The 17,525-nt window shown below is 51.3% G+C and overlaps 1 protein-coding gene and 1 pseudogene across 9 annotated transcripts in view; one reads left to right on the forward strand and one right to left on the reverse strand.

Annotated features, from left to right (window-relative positions):
• The window catches only part of LOC128932067 (dedicator of cytokinesis protein 9-like), a 60,880-nt gene that overhangs the window by 41,527 nt on the left and 1,828 nt on the right, over positions 1–17,525 (reverse strand). For 7 of the 8 annotated variants that reach the window (XR_013533440.1, XR_013533441.1, XM_078367939.1 and 4 more), the window contains exon 2: positions 17,240–17,381. Coding sequence is in view for 6 of the 8 variants with exons in the window: in XM_078367939.1 (XP_078224065.1) it covers positions 17,240–17,345 (106 nt within the window). In the remaining 2 variants the exon portion in view is untranslated. Of the gene's footprint in view, positions 1–15,100; positions 15,225–17,239; positions 17,382–17,525 lie in introns of all 8 variants that reach the window. The other variant, XM_054255531.2, reaches the window with a different exon arrangement.
• On the forward strand, positions 2,837–8,077 carry LOC118147818 (spermatogenesis-associated protein 31A6-like; annotated as a pseudogene). Its single transcript, XR_013525515.1, has 3 exons — positions 2,837–2,975; positions 3,542–3,602; positions 4,427–8,077. The product of XR_013525515.1 is annotated as a spermatogenesis-associated protein 31A6-like (transcript).

The raw sequence follows: 17,525 nt of genomic DNA on the forward strand, positions 1-17,525 counted from the left end.
CCGACCAGTGACCAACACAGCTAGGCCCGGGAAGGGTAAATGGTTTTGGTGAGGTCTGGCATGCTGGCTCTAGTACCACAGATGCCTCACATTCCCTCCTTGACCTTCCTCCTCCTGCCACTGAGTAGCATTGATGGTTTTTAACGACAAAGCCGTAAGACCGTCCTGACGTCCTCCCTCTCTAAGGCATGATGTAAACTGACGCTGCTCAGTGGGAGCTGCAGACTGACATGACCACTATCACCTGGTTGCTTATTTAGAAATGCAGACTCTCAGGCCCCACTCTAAGGGGTGTATTTATCAGGCTCTCCATCGTTACAAGATGCCCACGTGACTGCTGTACAGCCCTGATTCGTGTACAGATTAACCTAAAACTGTATGCATATCAAGTCATTCCCCCAGTGGGACCACACACATTTGATTTACTGCATAGACCCTCTCGTTCTGCTGCCCCAAGCCTCCGTAGTTTGGCTCCAGTCTACTTATTCAACCTTGTACCCTGTTAGGCTCAGATTCAACTTCCCTTAAAATGAGGCAGTGATCACATTGCCCCATCATGTCTGCTCTCTTACCCCTGAGACTTTGCTCATGCTGTTGTCCTCACCTAGAAAGCCCTCCTCACTCCCATCCACAGTCACACCAACCCTGTGAATCTCAGGGCAGATCCCACATCCTCCATGAAATCGTCTGACTCCACACAATATAGGGCTCAAGTGAAACTGAGTCACGTGATTTTCCAGCTGTTTCTGCTGGTAAACTGTCTCTCGATAGAATCCTTCCCATGCAAGGTGCATTTCTCATATTTTTTGTGCCCCCACCACGCCTTCCACTGCATAGACACAGAATAGGTTGTAAATAATAACGTGTAAATAACAAGTTATTCACAAGTTATTGAAATAAGGTGTAAATAACAAATTATTTACAAGTTTTCAAATTACTGAAATAATAACATGTAAATAGCTTGTGGACTAGCTGCCTCCACTCACTCTGCCTGTGCCAACACCCCATGGTCCCCACACCACAAGGTGGCAACTTGCTATGGAGAAACAGCTCAAAACATACAAATATTTTGTCTAGTGAACAAGTCTGTATTAAGTAGCTGAAACATACAAAGCAGTGTGCCACATACGTGAGGGCATAGAAAGCAATCGAGAAAGGGCAGAGCTCTGCAAGAATCTAGTTGGAGGCAACTGCTACATGGATGAAAAGTTAACATCCAACGCAGGATGACTGATCTGTGGAACCACAAAAGATACATATCGGGGTTCAAAGCAGAGAGAGAGATTAAGAGGACATGCTCATCCCTGGCTCTGAAAGCTCCCTCACTTCATTGTCGCAGCCCACTTCCACACGGGCTCACTTTCTACCACCAACTGTGCTGACTTTCTTCCTGACACTCCCCCACTTCCGTGGTTCTCTGCTGTGCCACACACATCTCATTGCCCCTATTTGGCTATTCTCACTCTAACCCTTCTTCAAGGCCCTCTCTTCATGTGGACCTCTTCATCCTCCCAGATGGATGTTTTCTCACTCTCCCCTTTGATATCACCCTCCCCACCACCACTGTGAAATTTAGCTGTGTCCCTTTGAGATCTTTCGTCCTGGGCTGCTGGCTCTTTGCCATAAATCCTGAGGTCTGAGGTGCTCTTCATTATTGTCACAAAGCCTATAAGTTTTAGTACAGTACTGGGCACATGGATGGTACCCAAAAGACGTTAGCTGGACTGGAGAGCAAAGAGCTGTCCAGGCACAGCTGAAAATGGCGGCAAATAAAGACCCTCTACACCTGCCAGTCTACCCTGGAGCAGTTAGGAGAGCCACTGGACCCTGGTCTTGCCTCCGGTATAAGCTTTTGAGATTATTTCTAAGGGAAAATGTACACATTGTATTTAGCATTACTTTATTAAAAGTAAGCTTTTTTTTTTTTTTTTGAGACAGAGTCTCGTGCGCCGGGCACGAGAGTCTCGCTGGCCACCCGTGCGTTTCCTCCACTGGGGGATCTTCTGTTCCGTGAGCGACCAGAATTTGTCTGAAAGTGTGGCGTCCTCTACTTCTCTGCGCCTTCCCTGAGAGCTGCAATCCCGGGATGTTAGCAATCGGCCATCTTGGATCCGTTCTCCTTTCATAACATTTTCATCAGCTCCAAGTAAAGCCCCATACCCTTTCACAGTCATTGCCTGCTCATCCCTCCTCCAGAACTCATCCATTCTCTAGTAGTCTATTTTAAATGCTTACTTTTGGCCAGGCACGGTGGCTCACACCTGTAATTGCAGCCCTTTGGGAAGCGCAGATGGGTGGATCACAAGATCAGGAGATCCAGACCATCCTGGCTAACACAGTGAAACCTCATCTCTACTAAAGATACAAAATATTAGTTGGGTGTGGTGGCGCACACCTGTAGTCCAAGCTACTCGGGAGGCTGAGGCAGTAGAGCCGCTTGAACCCAGGAGGTGGAGGTTGCAGTGAGCCAAGATCACGCCATGGCACTCCAGCCTAGGTGATAGAGCAAGCCTCTGCTTCCCAGGCTCAAGCAGTTCTCCTGCCTCAGCCTCCGGAGTAGCTGGGATTACAGGCACACGCCACACCGCCCGGCTAATTTTTGTTATTTTTAGTAGAGACAGGGTTTCGCTATGCTGGCGAGGCTGGTCTCAAACTTCTGATCTCAGGTGATCCACCCTTCTTGGCTTCCGCAAACACTCGGATTATAGGAGTGAGCCACTGCGTCTGGCCTCCTCTTCGTGTTTTTCTAAGAAAAGCAGTTTGTCATCCACTTAAACATGAGTGGGAAGAAGCACACCTCTCCCTGAGCAAGACCAGAGAGCTGTGCAATTCGTGACTGCTGCGGCTGGACTGGGGGCGGAGAGCGAGAGCTGGTCTCAGCCCCTCGCCCTTTCTTGTCTCCCAGGGTCACCTTCTCTCCCAGGGTCAGCGGAGGGGGAGGCCCAAAGGCAGGAAGAAAAACTGCAGTCTGAAAGGTAAGGCTCTGCCGGGGCACACTAGAGTTCATTTGATCTCGTCTGTCCCCAGAGAGAAGCGACTCTGTCTGAGGAAGTCAATTGAAGAAGCCTGAGGTGGGGGCTCCTAGGAAGGAAATCAGAACCCTGGGTACCTCTCAGATTCCGTGCTGGCATGAAACCATGGTGGGCCAAGGACTGGGTGTTCCCCAGCAGGGCACAGTATAAAGGGAGGAGACCAATGCCTGTCTGAATCAGGAGAGGGGTGAGGGGGCTGTGGACAGCTGTTCAACTCTGTTAAGGCTGATTCCTCTTTGAGACCACCCCAGTCCTTTCTCCCCACAGGGCAGCTGTGAGGACTATGGGGACGGGGGTGGGGAGGGTCTGTGTGTGGAAGCCCTTTGTGGACAACAAAGCCTTGCCCTCCGTGCCTCGCTATCACCATCCAGGCCATGTAGCCTTGGACACAGACATGTGGTTTCCAGGGTCTGACTCTCCATGGTCTTCCCTCAAGAAACAGCCATTCAGCCTCCTGTGAGATCCCAGGCCCCTCTCTCACTGCCCTAACCCTGTCTCCTGATTTCCAGCTTATAGAGACCTCCTGACAGGCCTGGAGTGGCTTCTGGACTTGCTTTCACAACTGCAGCGGTGAGGCACTTCCCCTTCCCTGCATCTTTCTTACCGGGCTGGGATTCGACCCCAGGGCAGGGCGTTATGGCAGCCTGGAGCTGACCTGGGATGAGGAGACCAGGGGGACAGAGGATGGGAATAAGGGGTAGGAGAAAGGGGTAGGAGAAGAACTGGGGAGTCTTGGTGCAGCGCGGTGGAGGGGCATAGGAGGAAAACTGGGGAGTCTGGTTGTGAGGCGGTGGAGGCATATAGGAGGAGAATTGGGCAGTCAGCATGTGGGGTGGTGGAGGGGCATAGGAGGAGAATTGGGGAGTCAGTGTGCAGGGTGGTGGATGGGCATAGGAGAATTGGGGGTCTGGGTGTGGGGCAGTGGAGGGGCACAGGAGGACAATTGGGGAGTTGGCGTGTGGTGCAGTAGAGGGGCATAGGAGAATTGGGGAGTCGGTGTGGGGCGGTGGAGGCGCATAGAATTGGGGAGTTGGCGTGTAGGGTGGTGGAAGGGCATAGGAGGAGAATTAAGGAGTCTGCCTGTGGGGTGGTGGAGGGGCATAGGAGGAGAATTGGGGAGTCAGGGTGTGGGGCAGTGGAGGGGCATAGGAGGAGAATTGGGGGGTCTGGGTGTGGGGTGGTGGAGGAGCATAGGAGAATTGGGGGGTCAGGGTGTGGGGTAGTGGAGGGGCATAGAAGGAGAATTGAGGAATCAGGGTGTAGGGCAGAGGAGGGGCATAGGAGAATTGGGGGCTCTGGGTGTGGGGCGGTGGAAGGGCCGGGGCCCACGCGCCCACTCTGCCCTAAGGCCCTACCAGCTCCTGGCTGCAGCTTGTGCCTCCTGTCTCTTGCAGCATCCCGGGGCCGCATCCTGAGAAAAGCAACTTTGGTCAGCTCTCTGGTCCAGATCCCCCAGGTGAGGAGTGCAAAAGAGTACCTGATGGAGCCTCCCAGTCCCCTCAGGAGCCGATGGAAGATGCTGCTCCCGTGCTTTCCCCATTAGCTTCCCCGGATCCTCAAACCCAGCATCCTTTGCCTCTGGTCTCCACCCCATCACCAGGCCCAATGGCCACCTCAGTCTCCCCTCTGAGTGCCTCCCAACCACCAGAGCCTTCCCTTCCCCTGGAACACCCCTCACCTGAGCCACTTGCGCTTTTCCCTAACCCACCGCACACCCCTGATCCTCTGGCCTGCTCTCTGCCTCCTCTGAAAGGCTTCATTGCTCCTCCCCTGCGGGAATCCACTCCGACGATTCCATCTCACTGTGACTCAGTGGCGCTTCCACTGGGAACCATCCATCAAAGCTTATCTCCCTGTGAGGATGTGGCGACTTCTGGCTCAGCCATCTCAGGCCTTGGCGGCTCAAGCAATCATATCTCTGTGCCTGCATTCTGGTGTCAGGAAACTACCGGAACCCGGTGCGTCTCCAACACATCGGTCCAGCAAGATCAGCTTTCCGGCCACCCACCAGAAACCTCGTCCTCAGGAGACCCCACAAACAGTCAGATGGAAGCTGAAAGCCCCTTTTTGCTCAGCTCTGATGGCCACAATGTCGTCGGAATGCAAGTCACAGAAAGAGCCAGGATCAACATTGGGGAGAAGTAAGAAAAACATGGATCATTTCCAAAACAAACGAACACGAAAAAGCACTTCAATTCTTTGGGGAATTTGGTGAAATCACTGAATGCTGAGCAGGACACCACAACCCTAAAACCCATCCGGGACATGGAAGACTTGAAACAATCGTCCAATCCTGAGAAGCTCTCGGATCCTGGAATCCTGAAGGAACATTTTCAGACGAATTATAGCCAGCTTTTCTGGGGCCTCCCCTCTCTGCACAGCGAATCCTTGGTGGCTAATGCCTGGGTGTCTGAGAGATCTTATACTTTACAGTCTCTTCCTTTCTTGTTCAATGGCATTCCCAATGTCCGCCCGGTTCAAACAGAGACTACAATGTCTCCACTGCTTTACCAGGCCCAGCGCCTATCCCATCTGAGGCCTGAGTCCCAACCCTTTATTTCGCCCACATCCCAATTCCAGCTCTCACACATGGCTCAGGCGGAGGCTGAGGCCCGTCTTCAATCCTCTTTCCCAGTCCAGTCTCCTGCTTTTGCATCTCCGATTAATAATTCTAGAGTAGCTTGCCTTGCGTCGCAGAATAAGAGGCAAGCTCTCACCTTACCTGAAATGCAGCGCCCTGAATGGTCTTCTAAACAACTAGAACGTGGGTTGGCTTTACCCTCTGGGGCCCAAAAACCTCAGGATGTCTTTAGCGCCTCCACTCCTAACATTCCCCAGGGAAGCTTCACAGCAATCATTCCTGAGAACTTTCCAGTCAGTCCTGAACTCTGGAGCAACATGGGAACGACCCAAGAGTCTCCGGATCTGATGCAGCTTCAGGAGAACTTGCCGGGGACAAATCAGGCCAAGGGCAAACTCAGACCCTTGCAGTTCTCCAAGTCCACGGGCGAAAGCAGCAAGGGCATACGGAAGGTGACGCTAGAGAGTAACCCGCGAAAAATTCGGCGGCAGACCCCACAAAATCTAGCCAGGTGCATGGAAAGCTTCCCAGGGAAGGTTCTGGGGGCAGAACCTCAAGTTTCTGAGGAATCAGAAAGAGACTTGAAGATGCCCTTGAGGAGAGACTCGCAAAGTGATTTATTAAGACGCACAGAGACAAATCATATAGAAAACATCCTGAAAGCCCACGTAGACATGAAGTTCGGCCAGATCAATGAGGGCTTTATCCCCATTCGTGTGCGTCAATCCTGGCTTGCTGTCAACCAGGCTTTTTCCGTGTCCAGCACCCACATGAAGACCAGCAATCTAACACCCCCGAAAAGTGAAAGAGCCAGTGTGAACACATCCCAGGAGCTTTCCTTCCTCGATCCGTGCACTCAACAGGTGCTGGGACACCATATTGTGAGGTTGTGGGCCCAACACAACTGGAGCCTACCCCTCAGGGTCCTCAAGCCCATTAAGCTCTTTAAACTCAAGAAAGTTTCGTCCTTATTCCTAACACAGCTTGCCGGTCCCTCCTCAGCCACCTATGAATTTAAACCTAGCTCAAAAGTTGAGAAAGCCACATTCCTAAGAGAGTCACCACCGGCAGGTCTGAGAAAGCAGGTGCTGACCAAAGCATCTGTTCAGATGCCAGACAGTCTTCTGGTGTCTTCACCCACATTTACGAAGTTCCAGTCGGCCCCACAAGGGATCCCGTCTTGGAATGCCCATGGGCCCTTGAAGCCTCCTCCAGCTGGACAGGAGGACAGGTGGCCTTCTAAGTCCCTCACATGCAGCCTCACAGGCAGCGCCCAGCAGAGCGGGAGCTTAGGAGCCCAGTCTTCAAGGGCTGGAAAGAGCATGGAGGCAGCGCCACAACCCAGAGTCCCCTTGGGAACCTTGGCAAACCTCCAAGCCACACGTAAGGATGTGAGTGGTTCAGAGGTTCCACGGACCAGTAAAGGCTCTCAACTCGCTAACTCAGAGACCCAGCCTCAAGTCTGTGGCGCTGTTGTGCTCCCTCCAGATGGTTTTACTGACATTCCCCTTGCTACAGAGAGTTTGGCTTCTCAAGTGCCCCACGGCCGTCTCCAGAGCATGGCTACAGGGAACATGCAGGCTTCCCGGGAGCTATGTGACCTTATGGCAGCCAGAAGGAGAAACCTGGGGTACAAGGAGCCCAAGGACCCGAAATGTCAAGGCTCATGCAAGAGCCAGAGCCAGATGTTTACCCCTACTCACAACAGTGAGAACCCAACGAAGCCCAACTTAGAAAAACGTGAAGTAAGGTTTAAAGAACTGAGGAATCCCCAACTCACCCCAGTCAGGAAAACAGAAAAAACTCATCAGGATGAAGGCCTCCGGCTGCTGCCATCAAAGAAACAGCCTCCTTCAATATGCAACTTCGGAGAAAACATCAAACAATTGTTTCAGCAGGTCTTTTCAGTGAGAAAAAGCAAGCCAGTTCCAGTCACTGCCAAGAGCCAGAAAATAGTGAAGAACAGATCACATGTGTACAGCAGCTGTGCTGAAGCTAAGGGGCTCACGGCAGCAGCTGGACACATGCTGGAGAAAAAAACGACACTTTGCCGTGAGCATTGTGCCGCTAACGTAAATCAGCACAAACAGGAGTTCCAAGCTCCAGTCTGTGGGTTTCCCTGCAACCACAGGCACCTCTTCCACTCGGAACACAGCAGAATGCTGGGCTATGCAGCCAGCAGTCAACAAGCCACTCTCAAGAGCCAGAGTTACCCCAAGAGAGAGAAGCATATCAGACATCAACAGTCCTTGAAAAGTGTCCGGTGCAACAATGACCAATGGGGCCAGGACAGCCCCAACTCTTGCTCCCCAAGAAGGCTGTCTCCCAGAAGGTCAAGTAGTCTTCTGTGAAGACACAGAACTTTTAATATTCCGAAATGAATAAATATCTCCCTTTTTTCCCCCATAAAAGGATAATGGCTTTTATTTGTGTCGTGCTTGGTGTGGGCTTGTTTTCTAGAAGTGACAGGACATGGAGGGATTCTGAGAGTGGTGTTGTAAGCCCACCTTCATCCTGAGTTCCTTCACTGAAGCTTAGGTTTCCATAATACTGTCTTTACAAAAACAACAAAAAATTCTAAAAACAAGATGAGAACACCTACAAAGATCCCACTCAGAGATGTGGTTCAAACCCATCTTTCTACTACTTACTCTACCTCAAACTTTATGCAGCTGTAGGAAGGTTTGCAGAGAAGTCATAGGACTGAATATCTCCATGCAGGCTCCAGGAACTGCCATGGTCAAGTAGCTTCATGTGTCACAAAATAGTGGAAGCTCGGGTGGGAGAGTGTGGGCGCTGAGTTCAGAAGCCAGGGAAGTCTTGACCCTGGATATCCTGGGGGAGAGTAGATAACGCCTGCCCTTGGGAAGCCCCGTTTCTCCCGTGAAAAGGCTGGGATGGAGATGGGCCCTCTTAGCTCAGCCTAAATACAAAGCACAGAGTCCCCATCCCACTGCCTCTCCCTTTCTTGCACTCTGGAGTGAGGGTGGGGACAGACCTTCCAGCACTGTGGATGTAAAATGGGGGGTGGGGGGAGGCCTTCACAGAGGCTGCTGAGGACCGTGAGCTCCCCTGCCCGAAATGAGTGAATGACCCTGCTCCTGGGTCACCTGCCTTTGTCTGTCTCACCGATGAGTGTCTCAGCTTCAGAGAAGTAGTTCTGGGTGAATGGGGCAGGGCATGCCTGTGTGTGCAGAAGCTTCTGATGGTGGGACTCTGTAGAAGTACAGCGGGATGCAGACAAAGAATTGAAAAGGAGGCAAAGTGGTGTGAGGCCTCCGTAGGCGGTGCCATGACCTGGGAGACTCTGACATTCCAACCCCTTCCACAGGCATAGAGGGGCCTATGGCTCATCCTGGCCACCACCCCTGCCCCCCAGGGTCTGTCCCTGTTCCAGCTCCCAGACCACAGACCTAAAAACGCATTTACCCCCAACACAGAGGGCCAGACCAGTGAGAAGGCAAAGTGAATAAGGGAAGATGAATTTCTTAACATCTTTAATAAGCTTGCACATAGTAACCTATTGAATTTCTTTTTTTTTTTTTTTTTTTTTGAGACAGAGACAGAGTTTCACTCTTTTGCCCAGGCTCAAGTACAGTGGTATAATCTCGGTTCACTGCAACCTCCAGCCCCTGGGTTCAAGTGATTCTACTGCCTCAGTTTTCCAAGTATCTGAGCTTATAGTCACCCACTACCACACCTGGGTAATTTTTTACATTTTTAATAGAGATGCGGTTTTGCCAGGTTGGCCAGGCTGGTCTCAAACTCCTGACCTCTGGTGATCTACCAGCCTTGGCCTCCCAAAGTGCTAGGATTACAGGTATGAGCCACCACACCTGGCCTACCTATCGAATTTTTAAAAGGATATGTTGACAAAAGGTGAAAAAGCAAAGACTAGAGAACCCCAGGCATGACTCAGGAGTCTGGTGACCTTTAAGATACACATAGCCCCAGGATTGCCCCCAGGGGAGAGGTGGTGACTTAGAAGGACCCCAGCAGCTAAGCTGGGGTCACGCAGCAAATCTCCCCTGGCTCCTGAGGTCCTTTCTTGCCCCACAGACCAGCAGGGGAAGAGGCAGGCAGGCAGGATTTGAACACATAAGGCAGCTGGAAGTGACCTGTCCAGAATGGGCAGGGGCTGGGCAGGGCAGGAGCCATCCCCGCTCTGTCTCCCTCTGCTTTCAGCACAGCTTCCTCCTCTCTGGGTCCTCTCCCTATGGGAAAGCAGGAGGTCCCCACAAATCAGGGAGAGGAGTGGGATGTCTCTAGAGGGAGTTTCCCTGCCTTGTGCACATACAGGTGCACAGGAGGCCCAGTTCCGGGGGTCTCGTTTCCATGGTGGAGAGGACCATGCCAGGCGATGCCACTGATTTAGATGAAAATGGAAATGGCCCTTCCCCCAGCATGTGGGACTGGTTGGTACTTGGGGTAAAGAGGGAAGTAAGCAACAGTCCCCAGCATGTGGCCTGTCCTAGGGCCAGGTCTGTCTGGGGCCCAGATGACTGAGGCAGCCTCCAAGGTGGACCCAGCAGTGACAGCAGAGCCAGGACCAACAGGAGAGGCTGAAACCTGGAGCAGAGATCAGCTCCGGTCCCCCTGGGGAGCTCAGGAGACAGAGTAACAGAGCTGGGACCCTGACTGCTGAGGATGGGCCATGCCTGGCTGCTTGCTGCTGGGTTTCCTCAGGAAACCGATAGACGAGTTCTGGGACGTGGAGGAGCTGGACGTGTGGACTCCACAGGCCAGGAGAAGCGCCATGGGAAACGCTGGCCGACCAACAAGAACATAGGAAAACACAAGCCCTTATCCCTCCACTACTCAGTCTCCCGTGGGGTGTAGCGAGGCCAGCAGTAGAGACCACAGAGACCTCCCACAGAAACCTCACAGAGACATTTCATACAGAGAGCCCACTGGGACCACTCACTGCCACAGAGAGAGACACACTGCGGCCTCCAGAGACCCCACAGAGCTCTCAGAGACCTCATGGTGCTCCACAGAGACACAGCACTGAGATTCCCAGAGTCCTCACACAAACCCCTTCAGAGAATCCCACAGGGACCACACTGAGAGACTTCATTCAGTCCCACAGAGACCTCCTGCAAATTTCAGAGACCTTCCTTTGTTCTCACACAGAGGCCTCACACCTGACAAAGGCCTCAGAGACTTTACACAGAATCATAAAATGGAACTCATGCAAAGACTCATGCGGCTTACCTCGTGATCTGCCTGCCTCAGCCTCCCAAAGTGCTGGGATTACAGGCATGAGTCATCTCGCCCAGCCTCTCTTTTATTTTTTAAGTTGGGAGTCTTGCTTTTTCATCAGGCTGGAATGCAGTGGCATGATCTCAGCTCACTGCAATCTCCAACTCCCAGGTTCAAGTCATTCTCCTGCCTCAGCCTCCCTAGTAGCTGGGATACAGGTATGCACCACCAAGTGGGCCAAGCTAATTTTTGGTATTTTTAATAGAGACGGGTTTTTACCATGTTGGCCAGGCTGGTCTCAAACTCCTGACCTCAAGTGATTCACCCGCCTTGGCCTCCCAAGGTACTGGGATTATAGGCATGAACCACCGCACCCATACTGGTACTGTAATTCTCTCTGGGCACCCTGGCCCTTTGAGCTGAAGAAGGACTGCCAGGGCCAGGCCCCGAGCAGCCCCTGATAGGTGTTCAGTGAATGAGTAGGGGTGAGGAGGGGAGGCTGGGGAGGCCTCCATGTCCTGCTGAGGTCTTGCATGGTGGTCCTTTCCCACTTACAGCTCACTGCCTTGGACTAGGTCCCAGCCGATGGCCCGGCAGAAGTGTCTTCTCTGTTCTTACCCAGTATGACCTAGATGGCAGCCAATAAGCACATGGAATGAGCATAGCCCTGAGGGGTCAAAAGTGTGTGAGAAAGAAAGGGAGGGAGGGAGGGAAGGAGAAAGGAAAGGAGGCACTGGAAAAAGGCAGAAAGGAAGGAAGGGAGGGAGGGAGGGAGGGGACAATGAATGACTGCACATACAACGGAATGAGTGAATGAATGCCCAACCCAAGAAATGAGTGAATGAATGCACACACAAAGGAATGAATGAATACACACACCAAAGAATGAATAAATGAATGAATGAATGTACACAAATGAATTAATGCACACAAAGGAAAAGAGCCAATGTATGAAAATACCACTTGTGGGGCGTGAAGAGGCCTGAAGAGAACCCCAGTTGATGGGGCCCCATGTTGCGTCCTTGCTGCTGAGGGACCTGGACATGCTGGTGCATGGGAGAAGGGCTTGGGCTTGGGGTGAATTGGCTCACAGGCCATTCACATCACGTGTCACAAGTAACCCTGAGCAGCAGGCTCCCCCTCCCGAGCCTTAGCCCCAGCAGATGTTAACATGGATTAGAAGAGCGACCTCATGGCGCTTTTCTGAAAATTCAGTAGGTGAAACTTGGTGGCTCATGCCTGTAATCCCAGCACTTTGGGAGGCCAAGGTGATTAGATCACTTGAGCCCAGGAGTTTGAGACTAGCCTGGGAAACAATGAGACCCTGTTTTTTTTAAAAAAACAAAAATGAAAATTCAATGGGGTGCCAGGTGTGCCAGTTCTAGAGCTATGACATTTGTTTATTTGGTTCTACCCAAGCCACTTCAAACAACTGAGCCCCCCAGCCAGTGGGCCCGGCCTCTCAGTCACACTGGCTGAGGGGTGTGTGCATCTTTCTCCTTCCTTTAACTGTCCTCATTCTTTCCGTGTGTGTTTGTGTGTGTGTGTGTGTGTGTGGTCTTTTTTCTCTCATACACACACACACACACACACACCTGTCGAATCTGCATGCTCTGACACACAGACACACAGTCATACTTCCTTTTAAAAAATTTTTATTTTTAGAGGCACAATCTTGCTCTGTCGCCCAGGCTGGAGTGCAACGGCACAATCACAGATCACTGCAGCCTTAAACTCCTAGGCTGAAGCGATCCTCCTGACTCAGCTTCCTGAGCAGCTGGGACAACAGACATGCATCCCCATGTCTGGCTAATTTTTTTTTCGTAGAGGTGGGGTCTTGCTGTGTTGCCCAGGCTTGTACACTCCTGCTTCTGTATGTATTTATCCATGTATGTATGTATCCTCTTTTTTGAAAATGATTTCATTGAATCTTTCTTTAAGCACAGACTTTTCTGAACCTCTGGGGACACCCGGAAGAGGAAGGGAGGGGTCTGGATACCCCCTAGGACCACATTGGCCCTGAATGCAGGACAAGCCCAGGCAGGAGAAACAGACCCTGCTGAGGGGTCTCCTCTTTGCCTCCTCCCTGGGTCCCAGCTGGGTGATCTCCTCGGTTCACTGCCTGCCAGGGTCAGGCAGTGCATGGCCAAGCCCACCGCTATGTCATCATTCCAGGGGGAAGGGGCTTGAAGGCTGCGTCATGGAGTGATGGGAACCTGGATTTAGTTGGTATGACCTGAGCTCAGCTTTCAGCTTTTCCACATCCTGGCGGTGGGGCCTTCGGGTGGGAATTCCTCCTCCGCAAAATGAGAGCTTGTGAGAATTAAAGTGGCCCCGGCATTTAGGAAACAGCCCTGTGATGTAGGTTCATGCTCTCATGACCCAATTACTTCCCAAATACAAAAAATTAGCTAGGAGCGGTGGTGGGTACCTGTAATTCCAGCTACTCAGGAAGCAAAGACAGAAAATTGCTTGAATCCAGGAGGCAAAGGTTGCAGTGAGCTGAGATGGTGCTACTGCACACCAGCCTAGGCAACAGAGCAAGGCTCTGTCTCACAAAAAAGAAAAAAAAGGAAAAAAAAAATGAAATGGAAGGAGATGAAAAGGAATATATGTAACATAGGCAAGGACTTCATGACTAAAACACCAAAATCGTTGGCAGCAAAAGCCAAAATAGACAACTGGGACCTAATTAAATTCCAGAGCTTCTGTACAGCAAAATAAACAATCAACAGAGTGAACCAGCAACCAACAGAATGGGAAAAAATTTTGCAATCTACCCATCTGACAAAGGGCTAATATCCAGAATCTACAAAGAACTGAAACAGATGTACAAGTAAAAAGCAAACAAACCCATCCAAAAGTGGAAGATATGGACAGACACTTTTCAACAGAAGGCATATATGAGGCCAAGAAACATGAAAAAATGCTCATCATCAGTGATTATTAGAGAAATGCAAATCAAAACCACATTGAGATATCATCTCACACCAGTCAGAATGGCAATCATTAAAAAATCTGGAGACAACAGATGCTGGAGAGGATGTGGAGAAATAGGAACACTTTAACACTGCTGGTGGGAGTGTAAACTGGGTCAACCATTGTGGAAGACAGTGTGCTGCTTCCTGAAGGACCTAGAAATAGAAATTCCATTTGACCCAGCAATCCCATTACTGAGTAACACACGCAGAGGATTATAAACCATTCTATTATAAGGACACATGCACACATAAGTTCATAATGGCGCTGTTTACAATAGCAAATACCTGGAACCAAACCAAATGCCCATTGATGACAGACTGGACAAGGAAAACTTGGCACCTATACACCATGGAATACTATGTAGCCATAAGAAATGATGAGTTCATGTCATCTGTAGGGACATGGATGAATATGGAAACCAGCATTCTCAGCAAACTGACACAAGAACAGAAAATCAAACACCACATGTTCTCACTCATAGGAAGGTGTTGAACAATGAGAACACATGGACACAGGGAGGGGAACATCACACACTGGGGTCTGTTGCGGGGGCCAAGGGAGGGACAGTGGGGGAGGATGGGGAAGTCGGGGAGGGATAAGATGGGGAGAAATGCCAGGTAGGTGACAGGGGGATGGAGGCAACAAACCACATTCCCATGTGTGTACCTATGCAACAATCCTGCATGATCTGCAAATGTAACCCAGAACCTAAAGTACAATTAAAAAAACAAAAAGATTTGCAAGGAATCAGAAAGCATTTAAATATCCACATGAAGATATTCATCAGCAACACTGATACCGCAAAGAAAAGAAAATCAAATCAGTGATATTAAGAATAAATTGGAGAAGTCCTCCAAGAATGTAGAGGAAAAGGATAACAGAATGAAAGTGATGACGACGAGAGCTCTGTGAAACCCAATATTAAAACTCCAAGATTAATACAATAAAATTTTCATAATAGCGTATAACAACAAACTAATGAAAAAAACAACAACATAGAGAACATTTTTTCTGGACCTTTATAAAAAATCATGTTCTATAAAAAGAAATCCTCACATCGACATATCCTGGCAGAATATGTATTGAAATGCTGGAAAACTTTAAACCATTCCGGGATCTGAGAAAAGTACTTAGAAACGAATGAAAATTGCCAGGTGAGGTGGCTCACGCCTGTAATCCCAGCACTTTGGGAGGCCGAGGTGGGTGGATCACGAGGTCAAGAGATGGAGACCATCCTGGTCAACATAGTGAAACCCCGTCTCTACTAAAAATACAAAAAATTAGCTGGGCATGGGGCGCGTACCTATAATCCCGGCTACTCAGGAGGCTGAGACAGGAGAATTGCCTGAACCCAGGAGGCGTAGGTTGCGGTGAGCCGAGATTGCGCCATTGCACTCCAGGCCTGGGTAACAAGAGCGAAACTCTGTCTAAAAAAAAAAAAAAAAAAAAAACAAAAAAAGAAAAGAAAAGAAATGAATGAAAATCAGGCTGACCCTGGCTTTTCCTCTGTGACAGAAAATTCAGGAAAACACTAGAATACCATCTACATAGTTGAGGGGAAGGGTGAGAAACCCAAGTAACCAGAGATTTTGGAAACACACTTGCGTAGTCTGACATCTGTGAAAATAACATACTTGGCTGTTTTTGCTTTCAGAGTACATATCACCAATAAGCAGCTTAAGAAAAATATTACTTTAGTTCAACCATTATGGAAGACAGTGTGACAATTCATCAAGGATCTAGAACCAGAAATACAATTTGACTGGGGTGAGTGTGGTGAGGAACAGCAGGGGCAAAGGCCCTGGGGTGAGTGTGGTGAGGAGGCAGCAGGGGCAAAGGCCCTGGAGTGAGTGCAGTGAGGAAGCAGCTGGGGCAACAGCCCTGGGGTGGATATGGTGAGGAGGCAGCTAAGGCAAAGGCCCTGGGGTGGGTTTCGTTAGGAGGCAGCTGGTGAATGTCATCAGCCCGGTGTTCACATGCATGGCCCACTTCCCCTAGTCTACTCCCCCAGGGGCGTCAAAGGTCTCAGCCTTGCATGAGAGATTTCCCAACTTTCCAAACTTGTCAGCCCTCGAGGTTTGTCTTCCTGGGTGGGTTTCTGCTGTGTCTGAGAGGTGTCCCAGGGCCAAGGACAGGGGGAGAAACTAGCCCAGCAGGCCTGGGTTTGCCTACCACTCTGTCTCTCACTTTCTGTGTGACCTGAGGCAAGTTACCAGACCTCTCTGAATGTTTTCCTAGCGGAGCTTTTGGTACATGCCTGATGTGGGGTGTGCGATCAGGTAATGCTGTTTCCCTGCCACCTGTCTCCCCATGCCAGTGGTACAGTGCCCAGAGCCTGCAATCCTCACTCTGTGTGTGGGCCAAGAAAGAATGCACCCTTTGGCTGGTGCACTAGGTGACCTTCAGGCTATCTGGGACCAGCTCTGACAGCCTCTGCTCTGGGATCAGCTGCCGCAGCAACCTACACATGGCATGGGGCAGCAGCAGTGGCATCCCTGGACATTGACCCCAGTAGCATGGAACCCAGGACCGGATACTGCCACAGTTAGCCTGCAGGTGTGGGAGGGCAGGAGGCGCTCAGTCACAACTCTGGGGCTGCACAGTGCCCAGCGCCTGCAAACCTGTGCTCTGGGCCAGGCCTAAGGAAAAGTGGACCCTAGGGTGGGATGGCGGTACACTCCCTGACCCCCACGCCCTCGGGGAGCAGCTATGCAAGAATCTGCCATGGGCTCAGCCACAGCTGCAACCTGGAAATGGCACAAGTCAGTATCAGTGGCAACCCCTGGCCCTGTCCTCCCCCACCAGCAGCAGGAATCCCAGGGCCAGATGTCACCATGGTGCCTAATTTAGGCGGTTGGCGGCGCAGTTACAGGGTGATGGAAACCGGTGCTCAGACTCAACCTGGGTGCTGCAGTGGGCCCAGAGCCCGCGACCACACACTCTGGGCATGGGCCAAGGAAGCACGGATCTTAGGGTGGGGGGAGGTGCCCTGGGCAACACCCAGGCTGTCTGAGACCAGCCCTGCAGCCTCCCATGCATATTGCTGCACCTGCCACTTAGAGATGGCATTTGGCAGTGTGGTGGCAACCCCTGATCCTGCCCACTTCCTCCAGCAACGTGGACCTAAGGGCCAGGCCTCGCAGCAGTAGGAGGACTGGAACTGGCACCCAGCCCCATCCCAGTGGCTGTAGGGTAACCAGCGCCTGTGACCAGCACCCTGGACCAGGAACAAAAAGGAACAGAAGAACGAAAACCAGCACTGCCATCCTACAGCTCAACTGTAGCTGCCACCTGCACATGGCGCATCAGAAGCGGTGGCAACCCCAGCTCTGCCTGCCATAAACAGCAGCGGGGGACCCAGGGACCCAGGCCTCCTCAGAGGCTGCCACCTGGCCACCTCTGCACCCGTCCCTGCCCTGGTGGCAGCCAGCCATGCTCCTACCTCTCCGGCGCTCTGCAGTCTCCGTCCCTGCCACCCACTGCAGCAAGGCGAGCCGTGGTGCCAGGCTCCAGCCTCCAGCATGCAGCAGATAGCTCTTCCTTCTCATGGCACAGAGCAGCTGGGCGGGCAAAGCCAGAAAAGCCTAGAACGGGACATAAGAGAATGGTAGCATTAGACCCCCACCTTGTCATGCTGGCCACTGGGTGGCATGAGACAGTTTCAGTGAAGGCACTCACACCCACCCTCCAAAGACCACAGCATCTCTTCTTGGCCCAAACTGGCTAGG

This window comes from Callithrix jacchus, chromosome 1 (assembly GCF_049354715.1).
Source record: "Callithrix jacchus isolate 240 chromosome 1, calJac240_pri, whole genome shotgun sequence".
Taxonomy (NCBI): Eukaryota; Metazoa; Chordata; class Mammalia; order Primates; family Cebidae; genus Callithrix; species Callithrix jacchus.